This window comes from Hipposideros armiger, unplaced genomic scaffold, assembly GCF_001890085.2.
Source record: "Hipposideros armiger isolate ML-2016 unplaced genomic scaffold, ASM189008v1 scaffold_1229, whole genome shotgun sequence".
In the NCBI taxonomy this organism is placed as follows: Eukaryota; Metazoa; Chordata; class Mammalia; order Chiroptera; family Hipposideridae; genus Hipposideros; species Hipposideros armiger.
The window spans coordinates 143368-164096 of NW_017732579.1; the positions used below are offsets into that span (position 1 = coordinate 143368).

Below are 20729 nucleotides of genomic sequence, written 5' to 3' on the forward strand. Positions count from 1 at the left end.
CTCCCATGCTCATGGATAAGAAGAACTGATATAGTTAAAATGTCCATATTGCCTAAAGCAATATATAGATTCAATGCAATTCCTATCAAACTACCTAGGGCATTTTTCACAGAAATAGAAAATATAATCCTAAAATTTATATATATATGGAACCAAAAAAGACCCCTAATAGCCACGGCAATCCTGAGAAATAAGAAGAAAGTTGGGGGGACCACGCGTCCAGACATTAGAACGTACTACAAGGCTACAGTAATCAAAACTGTATGGCACTGGCATAAAAACAGGCACATAGATCAATGGAACAGAATAGAGAGCCCAGTATTAAATCCAGGCATATACGGGCAGTTAGTCTATGACAATGGAAGCAAGAATTTACATTGGGGTAAAGATAGTCTATTTAATAAATGGTGCTGGGAAAATTGGACTGACACATGTAAAAAAATGAAACTGGACCACCTCCTTATGCCATATACAAGAACAAATTCAAAATGGATTAAAGACTTAAATATAAGACCTGAGACCATAAAACTCCTAGAAAAAAATATAGGATCTAAATTTGCAGACATTACCCTGAGCAATACTTTTACTGATACATCCCCGTGGGCTAGGGAAGTAAAAGAAAAAATGAACATATGGGACTACATCACACTTAAAAGTTTTTTCACAACAAAAGAAACAATCAATAAAACAAAATGGAAGCCTACTGAATGGGAGAAGATATTTGTCAACGAGATATCTGATACGGGGTTAATATCCAAAATATATAAAACGCTCAAGCAACCCAACACCAAAAAAACAAACAACCCAATTAAAAAATGGGCAGAGGATATGAAGAGACATTTCTCTAAAAGAGGACATACAGATGGCCAACAGGCATATGAAAAAATGTTTAACCTCACTAATCATTAGGGAAATGCAAATAAAAATCACAATGAGATACCACCTCACCCCGGACAGAATGGCTATCATCAATAAATCAACAAACAACAAATGCTGGCGAGGTTGTGGGGAAAAGGGAACCCTGGTACACTGTTGGTGGGACTGCAGACTGGTGCAGCCACTATGGAAATCAGTATGGCGGTATCTCAAAAAATTGGAATGGAACTACCTTATGACCCAGCAATTCCACTCTTAGGTATTTATCCAAAAAAACCCAAGACATTAATCTGAAAAAATACAGGCACCCCTATGTTCATTGAGGCACTATTCACAATAGCTAAGACTTGGAAACAACAGAAATGCCCAGAGGTAGACAACTGGTTTGAGAAACTATGGTACATTTATACAATGGAGTATTACTCAGCTATAAAGAAGAAGGAAATAGTACCATTTGCAACAATATGGATGGAACTAGAGAACATTATGCTAAGTGAAATAAGTCAGAGAAAGACAAATACCATATGATCTCACTTATACGTGGATTCTAAAAAACTGAATAAATGAGAATTGTAAACAGAAATAGTCTCAGAGACACAGAGGAAAAACTGAGGGTGACTAGTTGGGAGGGTGTGGGGATGAAGGAGAGTGGAAGGGATGAGACAATACAAATTGGTAACTACAATATGGCCTCAGTGATAGAAAAGACAGTCTGGGGAATATAATCAATAATGTTGTAAATATCTTTTAGGGGGCCAGATGGACTCATATCTTGTTAGGGAGACCACTTCATAGTCGGTGTAGAGGCCTGACCATCGCACTGTATTTCTGAAGCTGATGTTTAATAATAATGTATGTCAACTATAATTATATATACATATGGTCACAAGACGTGGAGTAGAGAGTGGGAATGGAGTCAATGGAATTGTAATAGATAAGCATGATATCGGGGGTGGGGGAGGGGGATTGTTTCTGTGCAATGGGTGAAAAGGATAACTATTGCAATGTTCTGTACACCTGAAACTAACAATAAAAAAAAATGTTTTCAAAGATGGGAGGCTATTCCTGAAAAAATGAAAGCAGTCACTTTTTTCAGTATTATACTCTTCCTGAATATGTAAATATATTAAATTCAGTCAGGAGTTGAGTAGCAGTGCTTTTCAATAAATAAGAAATTTATAACTTGTTTAAAAAACAAAAATTAAAAATAGAGCTACCATAAGACCCAACAATTCCACTTCTGGGTATTTATCCGAAGAAACCCAAAACATTAATTTGAAAAGACATATACACCCCTATGTGCATTGCACCATTATTTACAATAGCCAAGAAATGGAATCAACTTAAGTGTCCACTGACAGACAAATGGATAAAGATGTGGTACATATATAATATGAAATATTATTTAGCCATAAAGAAGAATGAAATCTTACCATTTGCAACAACATGGATGGACCTAATGGGTATTATGCTAAGTGAATTGAATCAGAGAAAGACAAATATCATATGATTTCACTCACATGTGGAATCTAAAAACGAAATCAATGAATGAAACAGAAACAAGCTCATAGATACAGAGAACGTTTTGATGGTTGCTAGATGGGAGTGGGGTTGGGGAAATGGATGAAAAAAGGGAAGAGATTAAGATGTACAAATTGCCAGTTATAGAAACAGTCATGCCATATAAAGTACAGCCTAGGGAATATAGTCAGTAATACTGTAACTCCTTTTTAAAAAATAACTATGTATGGTGTCAGATGGGCCACGAGATTTATTGGGGTGATCACTTTGTAAGTTATATAAATGTCTAATCAGTATGCTGTACACCTAAAACTAAAATAACACTGTATGTCAACTATAATTTTAAAAATAAAAAATTATTTTTAAAATATGCACTGTTTCACAATTTTATTATTTGGTGACCATCTCATTAGCACTGAGAGGGAGGAAAATCCCTTATATTCTTTTTTTTACAACAATCACACACACACACACACATACACACACACACACATACACACACACACACACACACACACTCACACAAATAGATTTTTTAGGTGAGAAGTCAAAGCTTTTTAAACAGATTACTGGGCTGTGGATTTCTTTCATGTTGTCACCCCCAACCTCTAGCTAATACCAGAAGCCACAGAGTCAACTGATTAGACTTGCAACTTGAATTGATATGGAGCCTCTTCATACTGTTTCCCCGTAAGTATGTAGAATGCTCCCTTTATTTTGGAATGTAATCTGAATGTTCAGAAGCTTAAACGGCAGCATGCAAATTATAACCAAACTGAGTGCCAAAAGCATATTTATAAGTTGGTTACCTAAACCTCTAAATGGATTTTAATAGAAACCACGGAAATCATTATCTATGATTAAAATATGACTCCTGGTTGGCAATGTTCTTCCTCCTTACTCTCCAACTGGAATTAAAAATACAATGTATCTGAAATTGGCATTATACTAAATAGTATAAAAACCAAAAGTCAAATAAAATCACTAGGGGAAAAAAAGGTGTAGAGAATTCCAATTTTGGGAACAGAAATTTCATAGTTCAGTATTTATTTAGTACCTACTATGTAGCAGATGAATAAGAATACAGAGCTCCTGTCTTTCAGGTTTTTCCACATTATTCAAAAGATCCAGGCAATCACATAACATTATAATAACATTATAAATTGCAATGACACTCAAATAGCTAAGGGAACATTACTGCAGTGTCCTCAGATGCACAAAATATCTGCATAAAATGGGTCATTCATTTATTCCTAAGTTTCCCATTATCTTAATCCTTTCTACATTTTTTTATGTAAATTGAGAACATACGCTATTACACAATGCACAAATAAACAGCAATAAAAAAGTTAAATAACTATCTTTAGTTCAAATAGGTGAACAAGAAGTAGGTGCTATTTTCCAACTTTTCAAATTAATCTTTCCCACTAAAATGTACAGTCAGACTTACAGCTGCTAAATTTCAGCTGAAACTGTTTTTTATAATTCCACAGAATCCCAGGTGTAAAGAATCTAAAGATCATGGAGTACACAAAAGAAAACAATCATTTATTTCATTATTTGCCCAAAACACACTTCTAATTCTGCTATTATAACTGTGTTCCAGCCAACTAGACATATTCTAAAATAAAGATTGGTCAGTAACTTAAGATTTGGTCTTTAGGAACAATGGAATTAAATTATTATCTATAGAATAATGATTAAATATGTAAGAATACATTTGATACATGAGTACTGAATAGAAAATGACTGCCTTTTAGACGCTCCCACCTCTGTAATCTGAAGGGGATACAGTAGCTACTTCAGATGCAAAGAAGCAGAAAGAAATATTATGAGTTTAATGCTCATTATTAAATGATGCTCTCCAAACCATTGTAAACTGTTAAATTCATCTTTCCCATCCATGTATGCACACTGCAACACTGCTCTGAGGAAGTGCTCTGATTATTTGCTGGTATTTCCATGATTTAAATATTTGTCAACTGCCATGAAGAAAACTGGAAATTAGCAAAGACTGAACTCTAGATGAGACTTTTAAGTCTTGCAAAACAGAGAAGAGATGAGAATTATTATTTACAAGTCTATATATCTGAAGTGCCCAAGGCCTCATAATCGACTTAGATGGCACAGCAGGGCAGGTGCTCTCAGACAGAGGGGCAGGCCCATCCCTACTCCTAACACAGCCCAACTCAGTTAGGCTCTTCAGTGCTCAGGATTCCCTCCTGTCATCGCTCCCTCTACTACTGCACACTTACCCTAATCTTCCTCCCTCCATTCCCTAAGTGTACGTGCATTGAGGCACCTGGGAGATCATGTTGTTTTCTTCAAATATATGTATGCGTGTGTGTGTGTGTGTGTGTATCTTCTCAATAGTAAGAAAAATAGGAATTTAATGGAGAAATCTCTGCTTAATATTAAACCATTTGATAGTGAATATTCTGGGAGCCAATTTAATCATGTGGAATAGGGAAATAAAAGTAGAAAGGTTAATTACCAAATTTCAAATATTAGAAGGAGGTAGGGCGCAGCAGTGGTTTTCTAACTGTTCTATTTGATCCCATATGTGAGTATTACTCTCAAACAGTTGATGCTCAGTAAGTATTTGTGGGATGAATAAGTGAGTTCCTGAGATCTAACTGGCAAAGTTAGTTCATGGAATATAGTAATGTTTAACAAATACCAGCTTCCTTCCTGCTTTTTGTTCTATTCAGACTTTCAACTGATTGAATGAGAACATTCCACATTATGGATCACAGTCTGCAACCTGCTTCATCCCAAATTCACCAATTTAAATGGTAATCTCATCCAAGACCCTGAGTCCCATGACCAAGTCCAGGTAGTCTGATATTTGTGCCAGGAGTTTCTCTCACTGACTTCTCTCAATACCCTTATGAGCAGGCATTATTATAACTGCCATTTTACAGATGAAGAACTGAGCTCGTGAGGGGAGCTATGTCATGGTCACTTTGGTTCCAGAACTCTCTCTCTGAAATCTTTCCTTAAAGCCCTACTGCTCAGCACAACAGCGCTGTGAATGGTTTTTCTGCTAAAAGCAAGGAACAAAAATCTAGTAAAATTAGAGAGAAATGAGTATCCCAATGGGTATTTCCTGCAATGTAAAGTTGCACAAGTGATAAACGAGGCTTTTGGCACCTCTCAACTCTCTGTTGACTGTTAAGAGTCCACCGTGAATACCCGGCCTTCTTTGAGGCCTTCCTATCAGCTTCTCCCTCTGTCCTCTTCCACAGCACTCTAGAGATGCCTGTTTTAGGACATGGCATGAGATATTCAGGGGAGGAGGAAAGAAGCAAAAGAGGAGAGAGCAGGTAGTAGCTAGAGGGTAAGTGAGGTCGAAGAGGAAATTTATACTACTGATGTCTCAAGTCAACAAAGTAAAAATTGCTGTTGTATTCTGTGGGACAGCAGTAATGATATACATATGTCCATCATTGATTTGTGCAATTATTCATTCAATCAGTCAACAGGCAATGACTACATACTATCTTTCAATAACTGGGATTTAAAAGAAAAAGTAAGACTTGGGAAAGGAGAGAAGTAATCTGGGTTTCTGGCATTCAATCCCCCTCCGGGAGGCAGCATATAATATCCAAAACTGAGCCATTTCTGCATGTGGATTGTTTTGAGCTGAAGGCAATTAAAACCCAGAAGACTCAGGAAAAACTTTATACTTCTCCCTTAACAGCCTAAAATTTTTTAGATAGGGAGCCTACGCCCGAAAGAGAGCTATTACCAAAGACAACTTTTATATCAGAAAAACTTATCTGCATGGCAGAGCGAACATTTGATTACCAAACATTTGCTCTTTTAAACTTTCTATGAATTGTCTTTGTCCCATTTGAAGCCCCAGAACCCTACCCCCTTTCTCCTTAGCTCAGGATGGCATATAAGCTTCAGTTGCCTGACTGCCTTTGAGTCACTCATATCTTTGTGGGGCTCCCATATGTATAAAATTAAATTTGTTTTTCTCGTTCATCTGTCTTATGACAATTTAATTATTAGGCCAGCCAAAGAACCTAGAAGATGTGAAGGGAAAATTATCCTCTCCAACAACACCAACATGCCCCAACAGGTTCACACAATGAACACATGCCCACACGCCCTTTCCCCGTGAACCAGTTGAGTAGCTCTCAAGATGTGACACTCTGACCTAAAAGACTTCAGCCTGCTATTTTCTCCTACATGGCCACAATGCCATTATCACGCCTAGAAAAACTACAAATGAGTCTCTTAACACTCAATTATCAAAAAAAAAAAGGTCTCCTATAACTTTTTGAATGCATTCAATAATTTTTGCTGAATGAATGAGTGAAGTCCCTTTTCTGCAATACCACGTCCAAATAAGTCACTGAGACACACAACCAGCGATTTAATAACAATGGATTAACATGGCTGACAGTCAAACACATCTGCAATTCGAATTAGGTGCACAGAGACTTCTAATTGTAGCACCAGTTTACTGTTTAGGATTTGTCAAAAGATCAGCTAACAAGAAACAAATCAAATCAACTTTTTAAAAACTTTGCAAGTAACAACTCAGACATTCCTGTTAATCTTCCAACCCTAAAACCAGAGAATAAATTACTAGAAATTTCTATCTTGCTATTTTTAACTTTTTGTAAGTCTTCTTTTTTATTTCAATTGCTTCAGTTTCTTTTATCTAAGTCAATATTTATCGTTTATTTTAAATCTCACTTTTCAGTGAATTTTTAATAGAATGTTAATTATTTCTCTGGTTAAAAAACAAAATAACAAAGTCTATTATCTTACCCATCCATAAGCAGTACTTCGCTCGTGCTCCTGAGTGACATCAGCGACATATGCAAATATCACAGAGAATGTGACTGAGAAGACTCCAGACACGGAAATCATTGCAAAATACCACCTATAAAAAGATTATTTTAATTACCCACAAGAGAGGTAGTGTACGTACATTAATACAACCAGAGACAAAGATATCATGTAGATTATAAACCGATAAGTAAATTTAAAAATATGCACGTATAAGTACATTTAAGGATAAAGGACAATTCGTGAAATGATAATCAAGATGGAGAGAAAGAAGTAGAAACATACTAATTTTGTCATTGCTTAAAGGGTGTCAGTATATGCAATTTAAAAAATGAGAGAGCAAGCGGATTAACATAGTTATAGTTTTAAAGGAAGCCAAAACAAGAGGACTAAAAACTTTATACATTTCCTAGATTTGGTTAAGAAAAAGACATTTAGGGTGGCCAAGTGGCTCAGTTGGTTAGAGCACGAGCTCTGAGCAACAGGTTGCCAGCTCAATTCCCACATGGGCCAGTGAGCTGTGCCCACTGCAACTAGATTGAAGACAATGACTTGAGCTGAACTGCCAGTGGGCGGCTGCATGGCTCAGTTGGTTACAGTACATGCTCTTAACAAGGTTGCCGGTTCGGCTCCTGCCTGGGATGGCGGGCTGTGCCCCCTACAACTAGATTGAAAACGGCAACTGGACTTGGAGCTGATCTGCGCCCTCCACAACTAAGACTGAATGAAGTACAACATCTTGACTTGGAGCTGATGGGTCCTAGGAAAAACACACTGTTCCCCAATAAAGTTAAAGAACAAAGACATATATAATAAATGACTTTACAAGAGCCACACAAAAGCAGAAAGCGTAACAAGAAATATTAATGTAATTAAGACCAAAAATTTCTATCATATGCAGAGATGATTTTTTAAAAATCTAGTTAAAATACTAGCAAACAGAACATCACAGAACAAAAAGTAGGGTTTATCCCAGGACATAACCATGTTTCAGTATCAGAAAACCCATTAATGTAATTCATTTTAGTAACAGATCTAAGGAGAAAAATCAAATGCTCGCTATTGATGCAAAAGGCATCTAATAAAATTTGATATTCAATATTGATTTAAAAAAAGAAATCTCTAGATAAAATAGGAATGAGTATTTTTCAACCTAAAAGCTACCTTAACACTTAATAATAAAACATTACAACATTTCCTTTATAAAGAAAAGTCGGGCCGGCTGAGTGGTGTGTTTGTTAAGAGCTGACCTGGGATGCCAGCTCTGAGCAGCAGGGCCCCGGTTCTTAATACCAACATGGGCCAGTGAAGCGATGTCCTCCACAACTAGACTGAAGAACAAAAGGACAGCAACTTGTCTGTTCCTCTTCCCCCAATTCCCCAGCACTGTTCCCCTCCCTCAATTCCCCAATAAAAAAAAAATCTTAAAAAAAAAAAGTCCACAATCATCATTTTTATTTAACATTATTCATTATCCAATACAAGTAGTAAAAGCAGCAGCATGAAAAGTGGAAGGGAAGACGGAAAATCATTTAGCAATCTAAAGAAAATAATTTTAAGGTATTCAGAGGACAAAAAAAGCCTAATTCATTGAAAAAGCATGACTTGTTCTTGGACAGAAAAACTCAATACCAAGAAGTATTTTATAAAAATTTATCATCTGAGAGAAAATAAATGCTCCATTATGGGTACCTAACAAATTTAGAATGTGACAAATGTTGACATAAAATTCCAGTCAGATAATCAAATGAGAATATTTTCATGAGGCTCCCCTTCCCCTACTCCCCCGCCCCATGTATTAACTGCACTGAAAACAAACCCTTCCATTCTAAGGTGTGTTCTTCACATTGCTAAGATCAGCAACAAGAATTTTGGCCAAACTACCATCCTCTGGACTCTCACAAAACAACTAAGTTACAGCTCAGGTACGAATTCCAACCCATCTTTGGTAACTAAATAAGCTTGATTACATGCTAAATAGTCTCTTCCTATTTATCACAAAAAAGTGAGTTCAAATTAAAATTCATATGATTTAGAACAGGCTATTATTGGTCTTACTCTAGTACACATAAAAGTACTCCTGCCTATTGATACAAACCATGAGTCGGCAAACTTTTGAGACGGAGGAGCCGCCAGGAGTCAGCAAACTGCGGCTCACAAGCCGCAGGCTCTGAAATAAAATTGAAAATCAAAATAAAACTATCATAGTTTCATTTATAAAACTTTTAAAGGATATTATTCACATAATGTTGATTAAGTAAAAATATATCTATGGCTCTCGAATAAGTTTTAAATTGTTGTGAGAGACAGGATTGGCTCTTCCAAGGTTTGGCAAACTTTTGAGACAGAACGTACCTGAAGAGCTGCATGTGGCTTGTGAGCCGCAGTTTGCTGACCCCTGCCCTAGACCAATGAGCTGACAAAAACAATATATTTGCAAAGTAAACTGAAGGACAGCAGTGAGTAACTGACCAATCCTGTAAATGACCTCATGGCAACACCTTTTATTTCTATTTCTTCACCTCAGTAACTTATCTTAGACTTAATTCTATAATCTCTTCATTTCCCCATTTATAAAATGGGCACAATGGCAACTGCCCAATCTGGCTTTCAATATTACCAAAGAGATCAAATGAAAACACAGAAATGGTTTGGTGCTCTGCAGATGGATTATCCATACATGACCCCAGGCAGACAGTCATGACGATGGAAGCTGAGACACTTACCACGGGTTGATTCTCATCAGTGGTATTGGGAAGCAGGTAAAGAAGACGGTGCCGAGGAGAAAGGGCTTCCGCCCCCACACATCCGACAGAGCGCCTATGAGCGGGGCACTCAGAAAAGAGAGCAGGCCCTGGAGAAAAAAAAAGCAGCAAAGGTCAGATTTATGGTGTGATCCCCAATTATTTGTAATTCTTATTTTCTAAATGAATTTCTAAATGTTCCAGTTCATTGTATTGGCTACAAAACAGAATAATTTGAAACATTAAATACAAACTGTCATTTAAAAAAATTCTAATAAAATTTCTAAACGTGCTGTTAGAAAGGGAAGAAAGGGGTAAGAGCTTGTTTTCTGGGAGAAACTGGAAAAGAGAGGTGATATGAAATATATATACGCACAGTTGGCCCTTAAAATGGACATACACCAAGCATATGGGATGAAGCCAGAAACTTAATTTATTTTAATAAATATGTACAGCGTATCTATTATGTGCACAGCTCTGAATTAACTGGTGCAATGTAGATGCCCAAATGAATACACACCTTCTACTCTCAAAGCTCCTGTAAGCTAGTAGGGATAGATAGGGCAAGTATGCATACACCAAACATCCATAAGAAAAGTTAAAGTTCTATCTGCCTGGTGAACTTGGGAAGGAGATAATGCAGATTGACAACACAGTTGAGGCCAAGGGTCAGAACACCACACAGGCAGCATCAGTAAAGAAACTCACATTTGATACTTCCCCACTATTTGCCATTCATTCTGTTGGCTGGCCACGCTCACATCAATTTCCTGTACGACCTCAGGGCCCTCTGAGGTGGCCACACGCCTGACCCTCAGACCCTGTGGGCCATAGTCCTCACTTCACAGGCTCCGTCTGCACACATAACCACCACCACCTTTATTACTGACAGCTTTCCAATCTCTCTTTTCTGAGCTCCGTGCCTACTGCCAAATAGACTTCTTTACTTGGACATTTAACATGCACACGGGTCCCTTTACAGTAGTATCTCCCTCATCGATGGGGGGATACGTTTCAGGACCCCAGTGGATGTATGAAACCACAGACAGTACTGAACCTTGGATATACTATGTTTTTTCCTATACGCACATAAAGTTTAATTCATAAATTAGGCACAGTAAGAGATTAACAAGAATAACTAATAATAAAGTAGAACAATTACAAAAATATACTATAATAAAACCTATGTAAATGTAATCTCTTTTTGTCAAAATATCTTATTGTACTGTATTTACATTGTGGATATTCTTGACAAAGGGATGATTCACATGCCAGATGGGGCAGCACGAGATTTCATCATGATACTCCGAATGGTATGCAATTTAAAACTTATGAATTGTTTCCTTCTGGAATATTTCATTTAATATTTTCAGACTGTTTGACCACAGAACTGAAACTGAGGGAAGAGAAGCTGCAGATAAGGTAGCACTACTGTAAACCTGACCACACCCCCACACATCCCACTGAGAAGCCCTCCAAAGCTTTTTTCTCCATCCCTCCACTCCCCAAGACTATTTTCCAGACCATTTTCTCTTAATAACCTTTCTCTGTCCATCCCCTGCTGTGACACCCTTCAGCATTGCTCACCTAGATTAAAATAAAACCATCTCCTCACTGGCCCTGACACTGGTCCTACTTCCCTCTATCATGTCTCCACATTTCCCAAATAGTAACCTTGATGAGGAGCAAACCTGAGCAATTTGACCCCCTCTTTAAAACCCTGCTATGGTCATTGCGTCGAGTTTCAATTTTTCAGCATGTACTTATGGGTAAAATAATGATTGTTTGAATTTTGCTTTTAAATACTACAGATAAAAATGGGTAGGGGAAAACTGGGATACAGGAGACAAGAGTGGGAAAATGCTGATAATGAAACTGGGTGATGAGTACATGGGTATTCATTATTCTCTACTTCTGTGTTTGGAATTTTCATAATATGTTTTAAAAATTCCTCAGCATTAAATATAAATAAAACCCTCCAAAATCTGGCACCTAACACACATCCTATACTTTACTATATGCAGTATTTCTTAAGTTTTCTGAAGATACCATGTGTTCCTTTGTGCCAATGGGCTTTTGCATAGGCCCTTGAATGCCTGCATGTACTTTCCACCCTTGGACCCAGTAAACTACTAGTCATCCTTTTTTATTTTTTTTTAAGAGTGTTATTAAAAATATAGTTAGAATACAATATTATATTAGTTTCAGGTGTATACAATAGTCATTCAATGTTTATATACCTAAAGAAGTGATCACCATGATAAGTCCAGCAACCATCTGACACCGTGCCACACTACCACAATATTATTGACTATATTCCCTATGTGTACATTATATCCTCATGACTTATTTGTTTTATACCTGGAAATTTGAACTTCTTATTCCCCTTCACCTTTCCCCCCTTTAAAAATTTTCAGTTACACTTGACATTCAATATTTTATATTAATTTCAGGTGAAAAGCATATGGTTAGACATTTATATAGTTTAAGAAGTGATCCGCCTGACTAGTCTAGTACCCACCTGGCATTATACATAGTTATTACCATAGCATTGACTATATTCCCTGTGCTTTACTTTACATTCCCATGACTATTCTGTAACTACAAAATTGTACTTCTTAATCCCTTCACTTTTTTCACTCACCTCCTCAACACCCTCCCCACATCTGGCACCATCAAAATGTTCTCTGTTGCTATGAGTCTGTTTCTGTTTTGTTTGTTTATTTTGTTCTTTAGATTTCATATATAAGCAAAATCACATTCAATCTATTTGTTGCTGTCTGACATACTTCATTCAGCACAACACCCGACTGACATACTTCACTCAGCACAGTACCCTCCAGGTCCATCCATGCCACCACAGACGGCAAGAACCCATTCCCTTCCATGGCTGAGCAATATTCCATTGTATATATGTACCACCTCCTCTTCATTCATTCATCCATCGATGACACCCAGGTTGCCTCCACATCTTGGCCATTATAAACAATGCTGCAATGAACATATGGATGCACATGCCCCTCAAAGCAGCGTTTTGGGTTTCTTCGGATAAATACCAAGACGTGGGATTACTGGGTCCTTCTTTCTCTCTTGTTATAGCCATTGTTTTGAAATCTATTTTGTCTGGTATAAGTATTGCTACCCACCCTTTTTTATCTCGTTTCCATTTTCATGAAATAACTTTTTCATCCTTTTACTTTTGGTCTGTGTGTATCTTCCAATATGGAGTCTCTTGTAGACAGAATATGTAATAGTTTTGTTTTCTTATCCATTCAGCCACTTATGTTGTTGTTTTTGTTGTTTGTTTGGTTTTTTTTTTTTGAGCTGAGCCATCCTGCACCTGTTGGCAGCTCAGCTTGGGCCGGGACTCGAATCGCTGTTGTTCAGAGCTCACACACTTGAGCAAGCTCTTAACCAACTGAGCCACTCAGCCAGCCCCAGCCACCTATGTTTTGATTTGATTTCATCCACTTAATTGAAAGCAACTGCTGATAGATATGTCGTTATTGCCATTTCATTATTCATATTCTTGATCTTTGTTTCTCCATCTTGAAGAAGTCCCTCTAATATTCCTTACAATACTGGTTTGGTGGTGGTGAACTCCTTTAGCTTTTTCTTGTCTGGGAAGCTGTTTATATGTCCTTCGATTTTAAATGATAGCCTTGCTGGGTGGAGTACCCTTGGTTATAGGTTCTTGTTTTTCATCACTTTGAATATTTCATGTCAATCCCTTTGGCCTGCAAAGTTTCTGTTGAGAAATCAGCTGACAGTCTTATGGGAGCTCCCTAGTAGGTAACTAACTGCTTTTCTCTTGCTGCTTTTAGTAGTCTCTCTTTGTCTTTAATCTTTGGAATTTTAATTATAATGTGTCTTGGTGTTGGCCTTTGGGTTCATCTTGTTTTGGACTCTGTGCTTCCTGGGCTTATATGTCTATTTACTTCATCAAGTTAGGAAAGTTTTCATTTGTTATCTCTTCAAATAGAGTCTCAATCCCTGGCTTTCTCTCTTCTTCTGGCACCCTTATGATGTGAATGTTTTTATTCTTGATGTTGTCCCAGAGGCCTCTTAAACTATCCTCGTTTTTTTTGGATTTTTTTTTTCTGATCCGACTGGGTGTTTTCTGCTACCTTGTCTTCCAAATTGTTGATTTGATTCTCTGCTTCATCTAGTCTGCTGGTGATTCCTTCTAGTGCATTCATCATTTCAGTTATTATATTCTTCACTTCTGACTGGTTCTTTTTTATGGTTCTATGTCCTTTTTTAAAGCTTGTTATCTCTTTGTTGAAGTTCTCACTAAATTCCTTGAGCATCCTAATCACCACTGTTTTGAACTCTGGTAGGTTGCTTGCCTCCGTTTTATTTAGTTGTTTTTTTTTTTAGTTTTCTCCTGTTCTTTCATTTGGGATGTATTTCTTTGCTTCCTCATTTTGGCTCCCTCTCTGTGCTTGTTTCCATGTATTAGATAGGGCTGCTATGTCTCCAAGTCTTGCCAGGTGGCCTTAAGTAGTAGGGGTCTTATGGGGCCCAGTAGCACAGTCTCCTTGGTCACATGAGCTGGGTGCTCCAGGAGAGTTCCTTGTGTGGGTTGTGTTTGCCCTGCTGTTATAGTTGAGCCTTGATTGCTGTTGGCACATCAGTGGGTGGTATTGACCCTCAGGGCTGACTGGCTGTGGGGTTTGGCCACATCCACAGCTTATGGGTTGTGGTGTGGGGGGCTTACACAGTGAAGCGGGATTCGCTCCTATGGGCTCTGGTTCTTGTTGAGACCGCACTTTGTGTGTGCCACTTATGGGGCTAATTGGATGGTGCTCTGCTGTGATCTGAAGCCAACCTCCAAGTATGTTGGTCTGGGGCCTTTTGGGTGGGGCTCCAGTGCAGGCCCATGTCAGCCTGTGACTGGCTGGGAACTCCCTGGCAGGAGCTACAAAACAATCCATGGTTGGTTGCTGCCTGTGCTGTACCTGGAGGCACACGGGAGAGGCCACGCTGCAAACAGAGCATGGCTCCCACCAGTACCTGGACTGCGGTAGCTCTGCAAAAAGCCAGGACACTCCAAGGCCTGCTGCCACCTGCTGGACTCCTGTAAGGTTCAGTTGCTCAGAGAGTCAGCAGGGGCAAGCAGCGGACCTCACCAAGCCAATCAGATTCAGATTTGGCCTGTGGGGGAGGGCTCAACACAGGAAAGATGGTGCCCACTGCACAGTGCATGGGAGGAGGGCCCTACATAGAAAAAATGGGAACTATCCCTCTAGTCCTCACCCCCAAATTACATAATTCAGTTTCTCCCCATATGTCTCTAATGCTCCCAGAGTCACCGTCCCTCTGCCAGAGCCCAGGGTTAGTGCCTGCGCTGTTCCTTTAAGAGGTTGCCTGGGTTTCCCCACAGCCAGAAGTTGTGGGGGCTCCTCTTTCTGGCACCAGTACTCAAGGCTGGGGAGCTTGGTGTGGGGGGCTGGGGTCCTTCACACCTTCATGGGGAACCTGTGTGGCTGAGATCTCTCTCCTGATTTTCAACCGCCACATGTGGGTGTGGGACCAGCCCATTTCATGTCTCCACCCTTCCTACCAGTCTCGATGTGGCTTCTTCTATCTTAGTTATAAAACTGATGTTCAGCTAGACTTCAAATGGTTCTGTAGGTTGAGTGTTCTATAATTTAGTTGTAATTTTGAAGTGTTCACGGGATGAGGCAAGAACAGTGTTTATCTACTCCGCTATCTTGGATCTCCTCCCCTTTCTCCCTAGTCATTCTTCACAACTCCAAGAAGGAGCACCACCACTTCTATCTGTACTCTTAACTACTCAAGCGGAATTAAACACACCATTTTGCGGGGAGCACAAGACAAACTTCCCCACATCTGGTATATATCACTTCTATTGCAATTGTAATACTCTATTGCAATTACTTGTTATTTGTCTATCTTCTCCTTTCTATTAGAAATTGAGATTAAGGTTAGAGGAATGGTTTCTTTTCATCTCGTTACCCCTGGGGCCTTTCACAGGGCCTGGTATATGAGGGCTTTCATTTGGTGAAATGAATAGAATCTTTAAGAGAAAATCAACTCACAATAGTCTCCAAGGACACATAACTGGGAAGAAATGAAATAGGGTTCCAATCCCTACCAGCCACCAGTAAGGCCAGAGCTGGCCAGCAGGCATGTAAAGTGAAGTAAAGGGAATGAGAGACTCAATGGAAGGCAGGCAAGCTGAAGAGAAAAGCTTTTTGGCCCCTCTAAAATAAAATATTAACACTTGTAATTTTCAAGCCACAGTGGATTTCTGTGATATTCAGTATGTTCTTATGTCAAAAGAATAACAGATCAAGAATTAAATGATTTCCTTTAAGAGCTAAATGACTACAGAAGCATGGCTCAAATTCAGTGACTATCAGTTTCATGAAATTTAGAAAGGAAAATATTTTATGTTGCTTCAAAATTCTCTAAAAATATCAAATATCTGAGTGCTTGGGTAGTATAGAATGGGTCCAGAAAAAAATTTAAAGAAATTTAAGAGGACAAGGCTGTAGAAATAACCACCACCAAATAAACAATAACAAACTTTTTTTTTTTTAGATTTTTATTGGGGAACTGGGTGAGGGGAGCAATGTTGGGGAATTGGGGAAGGGGACAAGCCAAGTTGCTGTTCTTCAATCTTCATTGTGGAGGGCGCCAGTTGCCATCTGGCTGCCCATCGGTAGCTTGTGGCCTCTAAGCTCAAGATGCTGTGTTCAGTCTTATTTGTGGTTGGGGGTGGGCGTAGCCACCATTCCATGCGGGAGTCGAACCAGCAGTCTTGTTGTTAAGAGTGCATGCTCTATCCACTGAGCCATCCAGGTGGCAGCTCAGCTCAAGTGCCAAGTTTAGTCTTAGTTGAGGGTGGGCGTAGCCCACCATCAAATAGGCAATCTTGTTGTTACACCAGCTGAGCCATCCTGCCACCTGTTGGCAGCTCAGCAACAGCACAGCTTGGGCGGAGCGTCACTGGCCCATGTGGGAATCGAACCGGTGACCCTCTTGCTCAGAGCCCGCACTATTAAGCCAACTCTTAACCAACTGAGCCACTCAGCCGGCCCAACAAAAATTTTTTAAAGACAAAGAACCCTGAAGAAGTTTTGGACAGTTCTGATCAGATTTTATACAATGCTTTAAAATATGAAACGTATGCCTTTTTTTTTTTAAGGTGCCCACATGGTCTGTTTCTGGTAAGAGCTCTCTTCCTAGCTTGTGGACCACTGCCTTCCTGCTGTGTCCTCACATGGCAGAGACAGAGAGAGAGAAAAGGAGAGAGGGAGGAAGGAATGAAGGAAGGGAGGGAGGGAGAAAGAGAGAGAAAGAGAGAGAGAGAGAGAGAGAGAGAGCGAGAGCATATATGCCATTTTTAAACAAAGAATATGAGGCCAATCATTAAAATTATATTTACAATAATGCAGTTTTTTCAGAAAAAAATATTGTCTTCTAGATTAGAAATTTAAATTGTAATTTAATCCATTCACTAAATAACAATATTTAAATCAAATTCTTAGTGACAGTAATAGATACTGAAAATACCCCTCTGGAAGAACATATTTTTATAGTAAGATGCTAAAATACAATCTAATAAAATACTTGACTCTTTGGAAAACTTGTATTTCCTAAAAATCAAACACTTTCTTCTGTCCCAGAGCTACAGAAGAAACTACTAACCAATCTGGCCCTAGATCCTATCAGGTCATATTATTAGAGTAGTAGATTGAGAAGGACATTTATACTTTGATTGATTGAGCAATTACTTCATCTATACTAAAGATGCAGAGCACAATTAACAAATGAGAACAAAATGTTTAAAAATTAAAACCAGACTGACATTAAAGTCCTATACTTCATCAGAAATATAGTAAATTCTCATTATTCACAGTAGTTATGTTCTGTAAGGTTTCCACAAACACCAAATTAGCAAATTCACTGCACCTGGAGAAACACAAAACTCTGGTCACATATTTTCATCAACCAATTAATACATAACCTTGGTTTATGTGTTTGTGTGTAAAGGTACCTTGCTTAATATATATGGTTGATTGATTAACATTCAACTCTCAACCAACAGCACTATGACTCATGCCTAAATGAGGCTTATCTAACAGTATTTTCTCCACAAGGTACACCATAGTCCTCTTACACTTAGAAGTATTATATAGTACTTCAACACTACACTTGGGGCCACCTTAAATAGTGAAATCAGCAACAAAAGGCACAACAATGTAAAAAATGTGGCACTAAATAGAAGGACACATGTTTACAGTATGAAACCTGAAATAAGAAGACAGAAGGTTGCCTTCAACCTCAGCTGGGAATGCATGGTTGGGCAACTCAAATTCCCCCCTTACCCCATGCCTGAATGACCACAAAAGCACTGTATTGATTTTGCCCTGTCTTATATGACACATTTTAAGCATTCCTTAATAAGCAACAAGGAACTTGCAACATGCAGACATGGGTTACCCCCAAATTAGATTCATTCATTTTGATTTTTCATACAGTATTTTACTAATAACTTTTATCTCCTCATTTCTTAAAAGTAGATCAAAGAGAAAATCTCACAACAATGAAATTGTAGTTTTTATTTATATAATTGAAAAATACAAATCTTTTCACATAAAAACAATATTAAAACAGGGGCTACCTTTCTGACCTAGAACCCACTGAGACCCTGCACAATACAGAACTTCCCCTTTCCAGGGTGCATATCAATCTGTCCAACAGGGCAAATGAGAAACGTGAAACACAAAGTGATTTAACTAAAGTCTGGGAAACCAGATTTGTGAAGCAAGAGGAGGGTGAAAGAACAGCTAGTACCAGATACTTAAAGGAAAGAACAATACAGGCAAGAAGGCTGGGGTGTTTTTATTTTTACTTTTGAGGTGGGGAGAGAAGTAAACAAGATTCAGTGAAAGAAAGAAACAAAAGCAGATAAAAGAGCAATTAAATTTATTTAATTAAAATATAAACAGGCAGATTTCTAGTCAAAATGTTGGAGCAGGTAAATGCTGTGTTCACCTCCTCTTAGGATCATATCAATTACAACTAAACCACAGAACAACCATTATTGAGAATCACCTGAAGCCTAGCTAAACTGAAGTCCTACAACTACAGACATACAGAAGAAGCCATCTGGTAGGACGAGCAGACATGTGGAATGGGCTAGTCCCACACCCGCGTGACCTTTAAAAATTGGTAGGGATATCTCGGCTGCAGAGGTCCCCCCAGGAGGAGCAATGGGTCCTAGCCCCTCCCCAGTCCAGGGTTCCAGTGCCAGGGAGAGAAGTCTCCATAACTTCTGGCTGTGAAAACCAGTGGAGATTGTGGCTGAGTGAGATGGAGGGTGGCTGGAGTCCCAGGAGATCCTCTTAAAGGGCCCGTGCATGGACTTACTCACTGATGGACTCTCTCTGAGGTCCAGCTCTGGGACAGCAGCTTAAAAGGCGCCAGAGACATATGGGGGGAACTGAGTGGTGTGGCTCCAGGGTAAGGGTAGTAGGGGCAGCTTTCTCCTGAATAAAGGAGCTGGCAGAAACCATTGTTTTGTTGTTCCCCCTCCCTGCATGCAGACACAGGCAGATGCTATGTCTCAGTCTCCATTAAACTGGCTATCACCTTTTGTCTGCCCTGCCCTAGTGATTCCCTGAGACCACATCCCACCCAACTTTCAAGCACACCCAAGCTGCTTCTGGTGGCTTTCCCGTATAAATGGCCTGCCTTGGCTCATGCTGAGGACTTTTCTAAAATTTCTCAAAGATTCACAGAACCCAAACAAGCAGCATATGGCTTCGGCATGTCCTGTACCTCTGGCTGAGCAGCCCTAAGCCCGGCAGTAGTGACAGCTGGCCTTGGTTCACAGCTTGGCCTCTCAAGGCACTTCTAAGCACATTTGGTGGTAGCCTTTTCTGGATAGCTTTGTGGCTTTTGCCAGGTGGCCCCAAGCAGGGCACAGACTGTGGCTGAATTTGGCCTGCAGTGGGTCCCCTCCCAGGAGGTCTGGGGCTAGCAGGTCTAGCGGACAGCGTCAGACTGAACTGGATCATCACCCAGCCACCTCTAAGGAAGACGTACCCAAAGGGCAGACTGGAAGGCACCAGAGCCCCATTAAAGTGAATGCTGCTCCATCAGATCAGCCCCTGTACCACAACTCCTCCACTGTAGTCACAGCCAGTCTCACAACCAATGAGCCTGGGGTCACTCCCTCCCATTGACATGCAAATAGCAACCAAGGCTCAACTACAAGAGTAGGGTACAGACAACCACACAAGGGACACACCTAAAGCACCCAGCACTAGTGATCAGGAAGACTGCACCACTGGGTCCCACAGGACACCTACTACATAAGGTCACTCTACTAAGACTGGGAAGCATAGCAGCCCTACACAGAAACAAACACAGGGAGGCAGCCAAAATGAGGACACAAAGAAACATTTCCCAAATAAAACAACAGAGCAAAGCTCCACAAAAATAACTAAACAAAATGGAGACACGAAATCTACCAGATACAGAGTTCCAAACACTGGTTATAAGGATGCTCAATGATCTCAGGGAGAACTTCAACAAAGAGACAGGAAACATAAAAATTGAAGTAGAAAACATAAAAATGAACCAGTCAGAAATAAAGAATACCATAACCGAAATAAGAACACATTAGAAGGAATTAACAGATTAGATGAAGCAGAGGGTCGAATCAGTGATTTAGAAGACAAAGTAGCAAAAAACACCTAATTAGAACCGCAAAAAGAAAAAGAATTTTTTTAAAATGAA

At 39.3% G+C, this 20729-nt stretch overlaps 1 protein-coding gene across 2 annotated transcripts in view; it reads right to left on the bottom strand.

The window, feature by feature from the left end:
- The window catches only part of SLC71A2 (solute carrier family 71 member 2), a 115899-nt gene that overhangs the window by 28664 nt on the left and 66506 nt on the right, over window positions 1-20729 (bottom strand). For both annotated transcript variants that reach the window (XM_019633043.1, XM_019633042.1), the window contains 2 exons: window positions 9933-10060; window positions 7186-7300 (listed from right to left, as the gene is read on the bottom strand). In XM_019633043.1, coding sequence (XP_019488588.1) covers window positions 7186-7300; window positions 9933-10060 — 243 coding nt within the window. The remainder of the gene's footprint in view (window positions 1-7185; window positions 7301-9932; window positions 10061-20729) is intronic.